Source organism: Lampris incognitus, chromosome 18 (assembly GCF_029633865.1).
Source record: "Lampris incognitus isolate fLamInc1 chromosome 18, fLamInc1.hap2, whole genome shotgun sequence".
Classification (NCBI taxonomy): Eukaryota; Metazoa; Chordata; class Actinopteri; order Lampriformes; family Lampridae; genus Lampris; species Lampris incognitus.
The window spans coordinates 35399013-35415075 of record NC_079228.1 but is presented as its reverse complement, the minus strand read 5'-3'; the positions used below and the strand labels follow the sequence as shown (position 1 = coordinate 35415075).

The window sequence follows — 16063 nt, the reverse complement described above, 5'->3', positions numbered from 1 at the left end:
TTAGCCCTTTTTATTAATATTTAACATAGTTATGTTCCTTTTTATGAAAATAGGTCAGTAGAAAGAAATTTCCATTAAAAAAATTCCTCTTTTCTTTCCCTCCTATAGTCTTATTAAAAATTATACAGTGAGAATCTCCGTGGTCTCATCTGTGGCCAATTTGAAAGAGGAGCAGCAGGTTATCAACCAATCTCGTGAGTTTATGAAGCAGTAGGCAGGGTATGTTCTCAAACACCCTCGCAGGTCACCGGCTGTACCAGTTGCGTCCAGAATCAAACTGGTGGTGGTTTGGCAGGACATGAAAATGAAGGCATCGACTGTATGAACCCCAATTATCAAGTTGACCGTCATTTTAAAGCATATACGGCACGTTGGCGTGTTCTTTTCAACTTCCAGCACTGTTCCACGTCATTTAATATGACCGAGTTTAAAACTGCTTTTTTTTTCCTGATTAAAATTCTGATTTCAATCTAAAAGGTCTGGTCTTGGGTACTTGTGTGATCAGGAAATGTCTTCCGAGTTGACACTGTATATCTAAATATAAAACCAGCCAAAGAGAAGTCCAACACTTCACCTGTTCCATCACAACATCTATGATAACCAGAGGAACATAACTGGAACAACAAGGAAATTTCCAAAACTTTTTCCAGGCCTTGAAAAAAAAAACAACTTTAAACTTCAGGCAATATTCCTTGCAGTTCATGATTAACTTTAGTTCTGGTTTCTCCTGAATCTCAGTTTTGGATCCAGGTTAGGTTGGACAGCTTAAATCTGCTGCAGTTCAGAAGGTTTGTCATGATAAAAACCCTTTGTTCAAGCACTTGGTCTCCATTTATCAGACTCTCTGTGGTGGATCAGCTAAACGTAAAAGTCGTCAGTCGTCTGCTCCTCGTTTCTGAATGACTTCAGGAGTCACACTCCCAACACCTCCACATCTGTTGGTTTTTTGAACACATCTAATGGTTTAAAATAACTCATGGCTACAAAGCTGGATAACAAACTGATTTTCAGGACAGAGAAGTTTTCAATCCGATGCGAGGGTCTCAGGACAGGATGTTGTGTTGCTGTAAAGCCCCTTGAGGCAAATTTGTAATTTGTGACACTGGGCTATATAAATAAAATTGACTTGACTTGACGTCAACTGAGAGCAATGTTAAGATCAGGGCCAGGCTGAGACAGGAAGTAGCTGGCAAAAAACAAGAAGTCAAGATTCTCCACCAGAGTAACGTTTGAGTCCAGAATTGTCGAAGAAGAAACAACAGAGAGGTCACCTCCCTGTTAGGCCTGCTTTCATCTTCATGTTCAACACCACCATTGTCATCATCATCACTGTCATGTTGACTGTGGTAAAAACAGACCAGATCAAGTGCGGCAGGACATCCACAGAGTGGCGACAGAGTCACCTTTGACCTCTAACCTCCCATCCCATCCCTCCAACAGTACCGAGTCAACTAGTCAGTTCTTGTCTCCAAGGAAACGAGAGCAGATTCAACATCAAAATGTCCGTCCGTCTGTTGCCAAACTGTTTGACAACTCTGGTCACTTGTCCTCCTCCCGCCCCTTTCCCTCGATCCACCAATCAACACAGGAGCAACTTGTCCCGCCTGCCAATAAGCATTGAGTAGAGGAGGAGTGGGAAGAAGTGGGAGTGTATCTATGGCTCAGGCCAATGGTGCCTCAGAGTCCATTTGAGAGTCCCGCCCCTTCCTCAGTGCTTACAGGTGTGTCTCTTAGCAAGGAGGACGGGCTTCCTTGAGTGGTTGGGCTGGTCACTATGGCAACTGGCATGTGTTTGATCAATCAGTCGCTGTCAGAGCCGACGGCCGATGAGCCTTTCCTTTTCCTCTTTGGAGCTTTAGGCTTCGAATCCTCTTCCTCCTAACACACGCGCGCACACACACAGACACACACACACACACACACACACACACACACACACAAAGTAGAACTTGATTTAACAAACATTGTTTCTCAGTCAAATTCTAGAGTTTAGTGAATCTAGGCTAACAGTATAGACTAATATATCTGTATTCAAGTCTTGTCCTTTTTCCACCACTTTGTCCAACAGACTAGAAGCAGAAAAGGACTTCTTGGCCTGGCTGGGACTTAGTGCCTTGCCCCAGGGCAGTGGGGTGGATTGGACCTGTGACGGCCAGGTTACGTACGGATGCACTGCTGGAGGCGCTCTCTTCCTCATTGTTGGTGGGAGGCGCGGCTCCTTTGCGGGAGCGGGGGGAGGAGGCAGGGGCTTTACGACGAGACTTGGGAGGTTTGGACTGGGAATCCTCATATTCCTCAGCAATGGCGAACAAGTCACTGAATCTGAGAGAGACATATATGAAAAGACAGACAGACAGGAAGAGAATAGGGAGGGACAGTGAGAACAAGAGACAGACGAGAGACAGAGACAGATAAGAGCAATAGAGATTCAGAACAATTAATGACGTAACCTTGATAGAAGACTTTAGTAAGCATGTAAAATATGAAAGTGCATATTTTTTGTTGTTCACAATTGCGGGTCTAAGAGCCATCTTGTCTATGTCTGTTACCATCTCGCCCTATCTCTCTGTACCTCATCTTATGGGCTTCATCACAGCTGGCCTGGACATGCTGCAGGGCCTGGAGGATGGGAGTCTGGCTGAAGACTGAAGAGGAAGAACCAATCATCTGTCAATACTAATCAATAAATCAGCCAACTGTCACCAATATCAGCAATTGAAGACACAGTGAACCCAAACATCACTACTAACACATATCTACACCAACCAGCAATCAACCAGTCTATCAATATTTCCCAAACATAGGCCCTATTTGGGCGGCAAACCCAGGTAGATTAAGACTCGCTCGGGTAGATGATATCTGAATTCCAATTTGTTTTTCCTGTATTTCCTGATACCTGAAAAAAGAATGCCTTGTATTAAAGTGCTAACGTTACATATCTTATTTTAACTTAACTTATATGTGAGGGTGGGTAGTTGGACTGGGTAGCTATCCAAAGGAATTGAATCAAGTGCAACTGGACTTGGTTATATATATATATATGTATAACCAAGTCCAGTTGCACTTGATTCAATTCCTTTGGATGACTATGACCTGGATGAATGAGAACATTCACAGACACGACTGGGTAGCTTGTAATGTTACCCTCAACACCGAACTGAACACTCAGTTAATGGGAGCGTACAACTGCCAACATTTATGTTATGTGACATCGTGGAAAGCTGGACTAAATCAGGTTGAGGACACTTTTTCCTTCCCGTACATGCCATGAAACTGGTTTGAGTATTCTGGCTGCAGTGGCCCCTGGTCATCCGTGTCTCCAGCGTGAACAAGACTGCTCGGCAGTGAGCAGGGAAGGTGATTTTCAACCATAAGAGGGCACAAGAGGAACATCTTCTGTAAGTTTTCTCTTGTGCTGTCTTTCAAAATGGCTGTATTCAAAATGGTTATCCATCCATCCATTACCCAAGCCGCTTATCCCAATTGGGGTCGCGGGATGCTGGAGCCTATTCCAGCAGTCATTGGTCGGCAGGTGGGGAGACACCTTGGACAGGCTGCTAGTCCGTCACAGGGATGCCACACGTTCACACCTAGGGACAATTTAGTTTGGCCGAGTCACCTGACCTACACGTCCTTGGACTGTGGGAGGAAACCGGAGCCCCCGCAGGAAACCCACGCAGACAACATGCGAACTCCACACAGAGGACGACCTGGGATGACCCCCAAGGTTGGACAACCGTGGGGTTTGAACCCAAGACCTTCTTGCTGTGAGGCAACGGCGCTAACCACTGCACCACTGTGCCGCCCTCAAAATAGTTATGCAAGTTTGGTTCCATTTCAGGTCAAAAGTGACCTAAGAGGGCATCTGGGTAGCGTAGCGGTCTATTCCGTTGCCTATCAACACGGGGATAGCAGGTTCTAATCCACGTGTTACCTTCGGCTTGGTCAGGTGTCCCTACAGCCACAATTGGCCGTGCCTGCAGGCGGAAAGCCAGATCTGGGTATGTGTCCTGATCGCTGCACTAGCGCCTCCTCTGGTCGGTTGGGGCACCTGTTCTGGGGGGGGGGGGTAGCGTGATCCTCCCACATGTTACGTCCCCCTGGTGAAACTCCTCACTGTCAGGTGAAAAAAGAAGTGGCTGGGGACTCCACATGTATCGCAGGAGGCATGTGGTAGTCTGCAGCCCTCCCCGGATCCGCTGAAGGGGTGGAGCAGAGACCGAGACGGCTCGGAAGAGTGGGGTAATTGGAGGGGAGAAACAAGGGGGAAACCCCCCCCCCCCCCAAAGAAAAACTGACCTAAGAAACAAGCTGAAAGGAGAGCACCTGGCTGCATGCAACCCAGTATCACGCCAAAGCGTGTAATACACCCGCCGGTCCAGCGTGTCAGTGTCACGGTTTGCCTCGCTCTGGCGTGAAAAGTACACGTGTGTGTGAAGGTGCAGTGCCAGCAGGGGGCGATGATGAAGAGGGGAAGGCAGGTTAGGGTTAGGGAGGGATTTTGGACAATGCTGTATGCTTATTTCCTCTGAGTTGCTGGCACTGAGTTAATCATCACCCCCTGCTGGCACTGCACCTTCATACACGCATGTACTTTTCACGCCTGAGCGAGGCAAACCGTGACACGGACACGCTGGACCGGCGGGTGTATTGGCGTGATACTGGGCTGCTGCATGCCTCAGAATCTCAATTGGACCTGCCCCGGACGCATACCCTTACAGACAGGGGTTAGAAATGTTTTTTTCCAGTGCAAGGAAAATTGAATGTTCCAACAGGGAATGCCGACTGTGCAAACAGGCACATGACAGAAGGCTAAGCAGAACAACTCTGGACCAAAAGCAGAGCTGAAGTGTTTTGATCTCGAATATATTATTTATTTTGGCATGTTCATTAAAAAGCAGAATTAAAGTCTGTGTTTTGTTCTTTTAATTTATTTTAAAAATGAAAAATTTGGTTTAATATATAAATAGTCATTTATGTTGATTTGTAGTTATTTATTTTGAGTGGTTATTCATTTGCAATAAATTCGTAAACCTTTGTTTGATTAGTTTATTACTGAACCCGCCCGTCACATGCTGCACCACCCACCAGAAGTAATTCTCCACCTATGGGAAACACCGTCTATCAATCAATTTCATTTTATTTGTATAGCCCAATATCACAAATTACAAATTTGCCTCAGTGGGCTTAACAGCAACACAACATCCTGTCCTTAGACCCTCTCATTGGATAAGGAACAACCCCTAAAAAAAACCCTTTAACAGGGAGAAAAAATAGGAGAAACCTCAGGGAGAGCAAAAGATCAATGATGCTGATCAATATAACAACCAAACAGCCGATCATTCCGTCAATATTGAACTTATCAGAACAGTAACGAATGAAGGCTGGTAAACAGCCGAGAGCTCTGCAATGTTTTTGTGCCTGCAGGGTAGGTATGTGTGTGTGAGTGTGTGTGTGTGTGTGTGTGTGTGTGTGTGTGTGTGTGTGTGTGTGTGTGTATGGACTGACAGTTGTTCTTGGTGTTGCTGAGACTCAGTCGGAGGTTGTCCATGTGCTCTAAGATCTGTTCCAGAGTCAGCTGGGCTAGCTTACTGCTTGAACTACGCAGACTGGAGAGACAGACAGGGACAAACAGAGATACTAGTGTATTACAGAGTTAGAGAATCATGAACTGCACTGAACCCTGTACGAAAGACATGCCATGATGCAACAAGCGGACTCCAAACCAGAACCGACTGGAGAACTAACCGAACTGCATCGAAATGAACAGCTGAATTAATTTTCAAATTAATTTGGTTTTTAGGTGTGAGAGAAGAACTGTGAAAGGTCAGCGAGGTTCAGCAGATAGGGAATCAAATGAGACGCTAGTGTGAGACAGCAAGCTGAGATGAATCCACTGCTGTGATGGATTTAAGAAGACAGCAGAGATTTCTAAACAGTACCAGAGACAAACTGAACCTGGACTACCAGATCTGAGAAGCTCAACAAGCTGATGTGTTGATTATTTGGCCAACTCTCTCTGCGTCAGTACCTCTGTCGTTTCCTGGGCTGGTTGTTGTTCTTGATGAGTTGGGCCTTTATGTGCTCTCCCAGTGTGTCGTCATATTTGGTGGCCCAGTGTCTCAGGATACTGGTGGTGAACTGGTCTTCAGGGTGGCACGGCCTACTCAGAACCATCTTCACCATCTCCTCGGTCGGCCTGAGAGAGAGAGAGAGAGAGAGAGAGAATATGTAAATTAAAGGTAAATTTAGAAAGTAAAAACTAGAGCTGGTTCTGATCTTTAAGTGTCTTCCCAGTGGTTGTTTCAGTGCATCTGCTTCTCAATCAACATTCAAATAAAGCAGATGTTCTGTGTGTTGCGTCTTGGAGTGCTTACTTCACAGGGTTTGTTCACTTATGGTCACCATACATCTACGACCAATAACCTGTGGTCACCATACATCCACGACCAATAACTTATGGTCACCATACATCCACAACCAATAACTTATGGTCACCATACATCCACTACAAATAACTTATGGTCACCATACATCCACGACCAATAACTTATGGTCACCATACATCCACGACCAATAACTTATGGTCACCATACATCTATGACCAATAACTTATGGTCACCATACGTCCACGACCAATAACTTATGGTCACCATACATCCACTACAAATAACTTATGGTCACCATACATCCACGACCAATAACTTATGGTCACCATACATCCACTACAAATAACTTATGGTCACCATACATCCACGACCAATAACTTATGGTCACCATACATCCACGACCAATAACTTATGGTCACCATACATCCACGACCAATAACTTATGGTCACCATACATCCACTACAAATAACTTATGGTCACCATACATCCACGACCAATAACTTATGGTCACCATACATCCACGACCAATAACTTATGGTCACCATACATCCACGACCAATAACTTATAGTCACCATACATCTACGACCAATAACTTATGGTCACCATACATCCACGACCAATAACTTATGGTCACCATACATCCACGACCAATAACTTATAATCACCATACATCTACGACCAATAACTTATGGTCACCATACATCCACGACCAATAACTTATAATCACCATACATCTACGACCAATAACTTATGGTCACCATACATCCACGACCAATAACTTATAGTCATCAAACGTCCACGACCAATAACTTATGGTCACCATACATCCACGACCAATAACTTATGGTCACCGTACATCCACGACCAATAACTTATGGTCACCATACATCCATGACCAATAACTTATGGTCACCATACATCTACGACCAATAACTTATGGTCACCATACATCCACGACCAATAACTTATGGTCACCATACGTCTGTGACCAATAACTTATGGTCACCATACATCCACGACCAATAACTTATGGTCACCATACATCCACGACCAATAACTTATAGTCATCAAACGTCCACGACCAATAACTTATGGTCACCATACATCCACGACCAATAACTTATGGTCACCATACGTCTGTGACCAATAAGTTATTGTCACCATACATCCACGACCAATAACTTATGGTCACCGTACATCCACGACCAATAACTTATGGTCACCGTACATCCACGACCAATAACTTATGGTCACCGTACATCCACGACCAATAACTTATGGTCACCATACGTCTGTGACCAATAACTTATTGTCACCATACATCCGTGACCAATAACTTATGGTCACCATACATCTACGACCAATAACTTATGGTCACCATACATCCACGACCAATAACTTATGGTCACCATACATCCACGACCAATAACTTATAGTCATCAAACGTCCACGACCAATAACTTATGGTCACCATACATCCACGACCAATAACTTATTGTCACCATACATCCATGACCAATAACTTATGGTCACCATACATCTACGACCAATAACTTATGGTCACCATACATCCACGACCAATAACTTATGGTCACCATACATCCACGACCAATAACTTATAGTCATCAAACGTCCACGACCAATAACTTATGGTCACCATACATCCACGACCAATAACTTATGGTCACCGTACATCCACGACCAATAACTTATGGTCACCATACATCCACGACCAATAACTTATAGTCATCAAACGTCCACGACCAATAACTTATGGTCACCATACGTCCACGACCAATAACTTATGGTCACCGTACATCCACGACCAATAACTTATGGTCACCATACGTCCATGACCAATAACTTATGGTCACCATACATCTACGACCAATAACTTATGGTCACCATACATCCACGACCAATAACTTATGGTCACCATACGTCTGTGACCAATAACTTATTGTCACCATACATCCATGACCAATAACTTATGGTCACCATACATCTACGACCAATAACTTATGGTCACCATACATCCACGACCAATAACTTATGGTCACCATACATCCACGACCAATAACTTATGGTCACCATACATCCACGACCAATAACTTATAGTCATCAAACGTCCACGACCAATAACTTATGGTCACCATACATCCACGACCAATAACTTATGGTCACCATACGTCTGTGACCAATAACTTATTGTCACCATACATCCATGACCAATAACTTATGGTCACCATACATCCACGACCAATAACTTATGGTCACCGTACATCCACGACCAATAACTTATGGTCACCGTACATCCACGACCAATAACTTATGGTCACCATACGTCTGTGACCAATAACTTATTGTCACCATACATCCGTGACCAATAACTTATGGTCACCATACATCTACGACCAATAACTTATGGTCACCATACATCCACGACCAATAACTTATGGTCACCATACATCCACGACCAATAACTTATAGTCATCAAACGTCCACGACCAATAACTTATGGTCACCATACATCCACGACCAATAACTTATGGTCACCATACGTCTGTGACCAATAACTTATTGTCACCATACATCCATGACCAATAACTTATGGTCACCATACGTCCACGACCAATAACTTATGGTCACCATACGTCCACGACCAATAACTTATGGTCACCATACATCCACGACCAATAACTTATAGTCACCATACATCTACGACCAATAACTTATGGTCACCATACATCCACGACCAATAACTTATGGTCACCATACATCCACGACCAATAACTTATAGTCATCAAACGTCCACGACCAATAACTTATGGTCACCATACATCCACGACCAATAACTTATGGTCACCGTACATCCACGACCAATAACTTATGGTCACCATACATCCACGACCAATAACTTATAGTCATCAAACGTCCACGACCAATAACTTATGGTCACCATACGTCCACGACCAATAACTTATGGTCACCGTACATCCACGACCAATAACTTATGGTCACCATACGTCCACGACCAATAACTTATGGTCACCGTACATCCACGACCAATAACTTATGGTCACCATACGTCCGTGACCAATAACTTATGGTCAACATACATCCATGACCACTGAAAGCCATTTTAAGCAGCTAATAAAACATGCTTTATTGTTCAAGTGTTTGACTAAAGTGGGCCTTTTAATGTACAGACCACACATAATACCATGTGTAATTATGTGACTGGAGTGAGGCCTTAGAGATGTGGCAGGGGAGGTTTTCACTCTGAGGTGTAATTGAAGTTGTGGGAGCGCAGTGATGTGTTGCTGGTTGTCTCCGTCAGGCAGTAGCCTGGAGGGGATATTGCGTTTGGTCATGTGTGTGTGTCTATGTGTTCGTATCTGTCTGGTATAACCAGTATAACAGAGTGGGATGCCTCTTGACTCGAGTCAGGAACGGCCCAACAAGTGGAGACTATAAACCCAGAGATTTTTTGTGTATAGGTGAACCATGCTGATTATTTACTTTTCTTGAACTTTTTTTTTTGTTTTTGTCTTTTTTTTTTTTTTTTTTTTTTTGGTCTTCGATTTAGTTGTATGTAATTTCATTATTTCTTTAATTTGTATTTCTCCTTGAGGATCTGGGACTGTTGGGTGGGGGGAGGTGAGGGGTTTATCGTGTTAAATTACTCAATATGTGACTGGTTTAATATACTAAAATTTTAAATGCCAACAAACATATTTTTAAAAAAAAAAGTTTTTTGATAATCCAAAAAAATGTTAACGTTATAAAGGAACAACTTCCTCTCGGTTCTGATCAAAACGAGAAGTGTCGCTGCCATGGATATATAAAGAGAAGTGGACACAGTGTTGGAGGAGGGGTCCCGTTCATTGCTAGAAAGTTGCTCAGTGATGCAGGGGTATCAATCTGCAGCCTGCAGGTAGTGCAAACACGCCCCCACAGCAGAAAACACACCCACATCAGTACTAGAAACGCCCACGCCAGGTCAACAAACGCCCACTTGTCGGTACAGAAACACCACCAAACCAAATATAATAAATGATCAATATCAGAGAAAACTAAAGGTCATTTGTTGTTTCTAACTGAGAGCCCTCTCTCCTCCCTCCCTCCACACAAAGTAGGAAAAGAGAGGAGGAAGAGGTGACCACATTACAACCTGTCTCCGGTATCCATGGTGACCTGACCTCAGACAGTCACAGGTCTAGAGGTCTATTCACGTCATTATTCACTGCGTCAACACACAATGGAGGAGACCCAGTGTGAAAAAATATCTTGCAGTTCAGTGTTTAGTTATCCATCATTTACGCTGAGGGCTGGGATTCACTCACATGGTGAAATTATTACACTGGAATGAATTTGTAGGACAGACAGACAGACAGACAGACAGACAGACAGACAGACAGACAGACAGACAGGAAAACAGACAGAAGGACAGACTTACTTCTCTCTACGGAGCTGTAGCAGCAGACAGGACAGAGCCTCTGGATGCTCTGCAACAAAACACACAACATGTTTAAAATCTGACTGAGGTACTAAACTCTGTGTGTGTGTGTGTGTGTGTGTGTGTGTGTTTTACCCTTGTACTTGAGGTGCTGGAGAATGGGTATGATGGTTTCCAGGGGGATGCTGTGTGCCAAAAACAGCTGCCAGGTGCTGTACTGCTCAAAGGTCTCCCAGTCTAGAGACTGAACTGGAACCATTAAGACAGGAAGTAACAAAGACCGTCAGCTGCTAAAACGATAACACTTAACAAATATGAAGAAAGGGGAGACGGTGTGTGTGTGTGTGTGTGTGTGTATACATACTGAGGATGTTGAGGACTGAGTCTTTTCTGAACATGACCAGGTTGCCCATCATCACATGACACATGAGCTCCTGGAGCTAAAGAGAGAGAGATAGACAGAGCGCAAGAGACAGAGTAAGGGAGACAGACAGAAAGACAGAGAGAGACAGATGGAGACAGAGACAGACAGAAAGACAGAGACAGACAGAAAGAGCGAGAGACAGAGTAAGAGAGACAGACAGAAAGAGAGCGAGAGAGTAAGAGAGCGACAGACAGAGTAAGAGAGAGAGACAGACAGACAGACAGACAGAAAGAGAGAGAGAGAGACAGCTTGTCAAACACCTTTGCAACACTGCTCCTGTGACATGTGTGCATACTGAATCGGGCAGAGACAGATTAGACAGACATCATATACATGGAGAGCAAAAGCAAGAGACAAGTCAGTTTTATTTGTGTAGCCCAACATCACAAATTACAAATCTGCCTGCGGGGTCTTTACAGCAACACAACATCCTGTCCTTAGACCCTCACATCAGATAAGGAACAACTCCATAAAAACCCTTTAACAGGGAGCAAGAATAGGAGGAACCTCAGGGAGAGCAACAGAGGAGATCTCTCCCCCAAGACGGACAACGTGCAATGATGTTGTGTTTGCACAATTTACACAATACAACATGAAAGAGATGAGATAAGGAGATGAGAGAGAGTTATATCAGTAACTGTTGTAGTTCATTACATACCTGTGTGGAGTCGATGACAGCTACTATCATGTTTAACAGCTCTCCACTGCGTAAGGTCTCATCTGGAAACTAGACAGAGGTAACAGTGAGCCTGGGTATCGAACACGAAACCTGCGAAGTAACGACACTTCATATGGATGATGAGTACAAAAGCCCTTGTTTCTGTCCATGTTTCTGTGTTACCGCAGAGTCGATGGAGAGTGTTACGTTTGTGTGTATGTGTGTGTGTTACCTCAGAGTAGATGGAGGGTGTTAGGTAACAGAGCAGCCTGACATCGTCCTCTTGGCAGGCCTTCATGTCCATCATGAGACAGGTGTGCAGGTCTCCCAGAGCGGTGGCCTGAGCAAAGGACTCGTACAAACTCATCTTCCCAATCGCTGCTTTACTGATCACAGAGAGACAGACACGCGGCTGTGACACCATACGCAGCAACACCACGGGGCAGCAATATCACGGGGCAGCACCATGCGGCGTCAAGGTGGCGTGTGAATGGTACCTGGCTTTGAGGTAGTAGAGGAGGTGGTATCCGATCTTGGGTTGTTTCTGGTAGAGCTCGGCCAGCATTTCTAACAGCACGGAGAAGCCGCTGTTGTCCTCCTGCATGGTGCAGAGGTTTCTGAACACCAGACACACAGGCTTACACACAGACTCCTCCAGGGACCTGAGGGAGGACACGGTCGCAGCGTCAGTAGACTGCACCTCTGGATTTATGACAGCTGGAACTACACGTCCCTCAAAGTTCACTTTGGTCACTTCAATATGAGGGTATGAATTGACCCGGTATGAAATCCTACGAACCCATTAGTTTGAGGGGTCAAGGGACAGAAGAAAAATAAAAAGGACACCAATAGGAGTCATTATTTTGCCAGCCAGATGTTTGGAACAGAAGAGGAGCGCCACACGTGGTTGGTTATAAGCTGTTAGTGTGTCATGATAACTCTTCAGATCACATTTAGTTTGACCGACTCATAACCCGAGTCATCATGCACAACTTCACATGGTACAATGAACGATGTCAACATTTCTACAACCAGAACCAAAAATAACCACTAGATTCACTTTCCCTGAAGTTAGTCATTTATCAAAACCAGAGGAACAAAACATTAACTCAAACTAAACCCCATGACAAAAACCCCATGACCCCCCCCCACACACACACACACACACACTCATACTCACTCCTCTGTGATCTCGTCAGGGAGGACGTCTCCTCTGAAGTGTCCTTTAAACAGCTCAGACAGACAGGAAGCCAGAGTGGACATCTGCTCCGAGTCAAAGTCCTCCTGAAAACACATTAGAACACAGAGCACAGTAGACCACATTAGAACACAGTGGACCACATTAGAGCACAGTCGATAACATTAGAACAGAGAATAGTAAACCACATTAGAGCACAGTAGACCACATTAGAACACAGTAGACCACATTAGAGCACAGTAGACCACATTAGAACACAGTAGACCACATTAGAGCACAGTAGACCACATTAGAAAACAGTAGACCACATTACATTAGACCGCATTAGAACACAGTAGGCCACATTAGAACACATTAGAACACAGTAAAGTTTATTCGCTGCAAACGTGAATTTTTGGTTGAAATGCTCCACATGGTTCAATGTTAGACCTGCACATGAACCAGACCGGAACCTGTTCCACGGTGGTGGAAAAGGGGTATCAGTGAAACCATTTTGGTGCAGTTACCTTGTCCAATGCTGAGATTATGTCCAGTACCAACAGGTTTTATCAGGTAGGAGGACGGTAGACTTGTTCACACAAAAAAATGTGACTGGGAGTTTAACTACGCTTAAAAAAACACTTTAAAGAATGGAAACACCATCTCTCAAATTTCAAATATGAAACACTAATATTATCCATCAAAATACTTCTCGCCGTGTTTCTCTCACCTCCAGAATCAGGTCCACGATCTCCTGCATCACCTCACACTGGCTCTCTGTATCACTGAGGAGAGGACAGAGGTTTGGTTCAAAGCTCTTCTGGGTTCACTGTACATTTTACAAGAAGCAATAGGATCTTTACAGATAATGAGTCAGTCTGACAACGGCAATAACTTGTGATACTAAAAACAACACATTACTGAACATACTTATGACTTTACTTATATCGCACTTTTGAAACCATCCATCCATCCATTATCCAACCCGCTTATCCTACTCGCAGGGCCGCAGGGATGCTGGAGCCTATCCCAGCAGGCATTGGGTGATAGATAATAGTAAATATTCAAAGTCTGGTCTCTTTTCTGCCAGTCAACCTACGTGGCTTTCTGAAGTTGGAGAACCTTCTCCTTCATTGTGTCATCTAACTGGTCCAGGTAGGGCGTGATGTCAGCGGGTTCCTCAATCACAGCCTCTTTGATTGGATGGAACCTGAATTCTCGCTTTTTTCCTGCAAAATGATTGGCCGAACACACAGCCGGTCAATAAAGAACACTAGAACACATTTACAGTTTCAATGAAATTGAAAAATTAAATTATTATAATCTTTTAATCAGACTAACTGAACAGAATCTACTCTGAAGGGTAAAGAACACTTACCCTGACCTTGCTACCGCTACTACTACCACCACCACTGCTACCCCAACATAACCACTACTACTACCACCACCGCTACCCCAACATCCCCACCACTACTAATACTACCACCACCACCCCAACATCACCACCACTATTACCACCACCACTGCTACCCCAACATCACCACTACTACTACTACCACCACCGCCGCTACCCCAACATCATCACCACTACTACTACCACCACCACTGCTACCCCAACATAACCACGACTACTACTACCACCACCGCTACCCCAACATCATCACCACTACTACTACTACTACCACCACCACCACCGCTACCCCATCATCACCACTATTACCAGAACCACGACCTTTTTTTTTTTTTTCTCCCTAATTGCATCTGGCCAATTACCCCACTCTTCCAAGCCGTCCTGGTCACTGCTCCGCCCTCTTTGCTGATCCGGGGAGGGCTGCAGACTACCACATGCCTCCTCCGATACATGTGGAGTCACCAGCAGCTTCTTTTCACCTGACAGCGAGGAGTTTCGCCAGGGGGATGTAGCGTGTGGGAGGATCATGCTACCCCCCCAGTTGCCCCTCCCCCCCAAACAGGTGCCCCAACCGGTCAGAGGAGGTGCTAGAGCAGCAACTAGGACACATACCCACATTCGGCTTCCCACCCGCACGCCCGACCAAGCAGGAGGTAACACGGGGATTCGAATCGGCGATCCCCATGTTGGTAGGCAACAGAACAGACCGCTACGCTACCCGGATGCCCAGCACCACTACTTCTGCTACTACTACCACCACCACCACTACCCCAACTTCACCACCAGCCTTTTAGAAACACATTACATCTTGGAGATAATTGGCGGCTATTCAAAACCTTTGAAAAACACTTGTTCTCGCTACCGCCGCTTCCTCTCTCCAGTCACTCTCAGGGATGGGCAACATGATCCACAAAGGGCTGGTGTGGGTGCAGGTCTTTGTTCCAACCAAGCAGTTACACACCTGATTCTATCAGTCAACCAACAGTCTTTGCTGAGGACCTTGATTTGTAGACTCAGGTGTGTAACTGCTTGCTTGGCCCTTTGTGGATCATGTTGTCCATCCCTGCACCAACGCTGCTCTGTCACTGCCCGATCTGAGTCAACCGTGTGCATGTGCCACTCACATACAGTTGACTCAGATCGGGCAGAGAAATTATCAAAAGTTATTAAAAGAATTATGATAATCCAAAAAAATGAGAAAGAACAACTTCCTCTAGGTTGCGGTCAAAACAGGAAATGGTGCCCAATCTGAGTCGATTGGGCACCATCTTGAGTCAACCACTGCCCAATTTGAGTCAACCATAGATGTGAGTCACGCATTCACAAGCATAAATGGTTTACCCAGCTTCATTATGTCATGGAAAATAAAAACAGGACTAGGGTTAGATCAGACTTTGTTGATTTTGTGCAAGGGTCCGCCTAGCAGAATGCCCATCAAACTGACAGGCAAAACACTTTTATAAGGTAGATTTTTTTAAGCTTGAGCACTGCATATCAAAAACTCTTATTCCAGATTTCCCATTCCCGAGTGTAGCTGGGAATT

At 44.7% G+C, this 16063-nt stretch overlaps 1 protein-coding gene across 1 annotated transcript in view; it reads right to left on the bottom strand.

Annotated features, from left to right (window-relative positions):
- Nucleotides 1-16063, bottom strand: part of ints3 (integrator complex subunit 3) — a 31253-nt gene continuing 15190 nt past the window's right edge. The window contains exons 16-29 of the mRNA XM_056298349.1: nucleotides 14209-14338; nucleotides 13840-13894; nucleotides 13113-13216; nucleotides 12430-12594; nucleotides 12165-12318; nucleotides 11933-12001; nucleotides 11215-11290; nucleotides 10986-11099; nucleotides 10851-10899; nucleotides 6032-6199; nucleotides 5509-5609; nucleotides 2573-2645; nucleotides 2166-2322; nucleotides 1-1878 (exon numbers count right to left, since the gene is read on the bottom strand). Coding sequence (XP_056154324.1) covers nucleotides 1801-1878; nucleotides 2166-2322; nucleotides 2573-2645; nucleotides 5509-5609; nucleotides 6032-6199; nucleotides 10851-10899; nucleotides 10986-11099; nucleotides 11215-11290; nucleotides 11933-12001; nucleotides 12165-12318; nucleotides 12430-12594; nucleotides 13113-13216; nucleotides 13840-13894; nucleotides 14209-14338 — 1493 coding nt within the window. The 3' untranslated portion in view covers nucleotides 1-1800. The remainder of the gene's footprint in view (nucleotides 1879-2165; nucleotides 2323-2572; nucleotides 2646-5508; nucleotides 5610-6031; nucleotides 6200-10850; nucleotides 10900-10985; nucleotides 11100-11214; nucleotides 11291-11932; nucleotides 12002-12164; nucleotides 12319-12429; nucleotides 12595-13112; nucleotides 13217-13839; nucleotides 13895-14208; nucleotides 14339-16063) is intronic.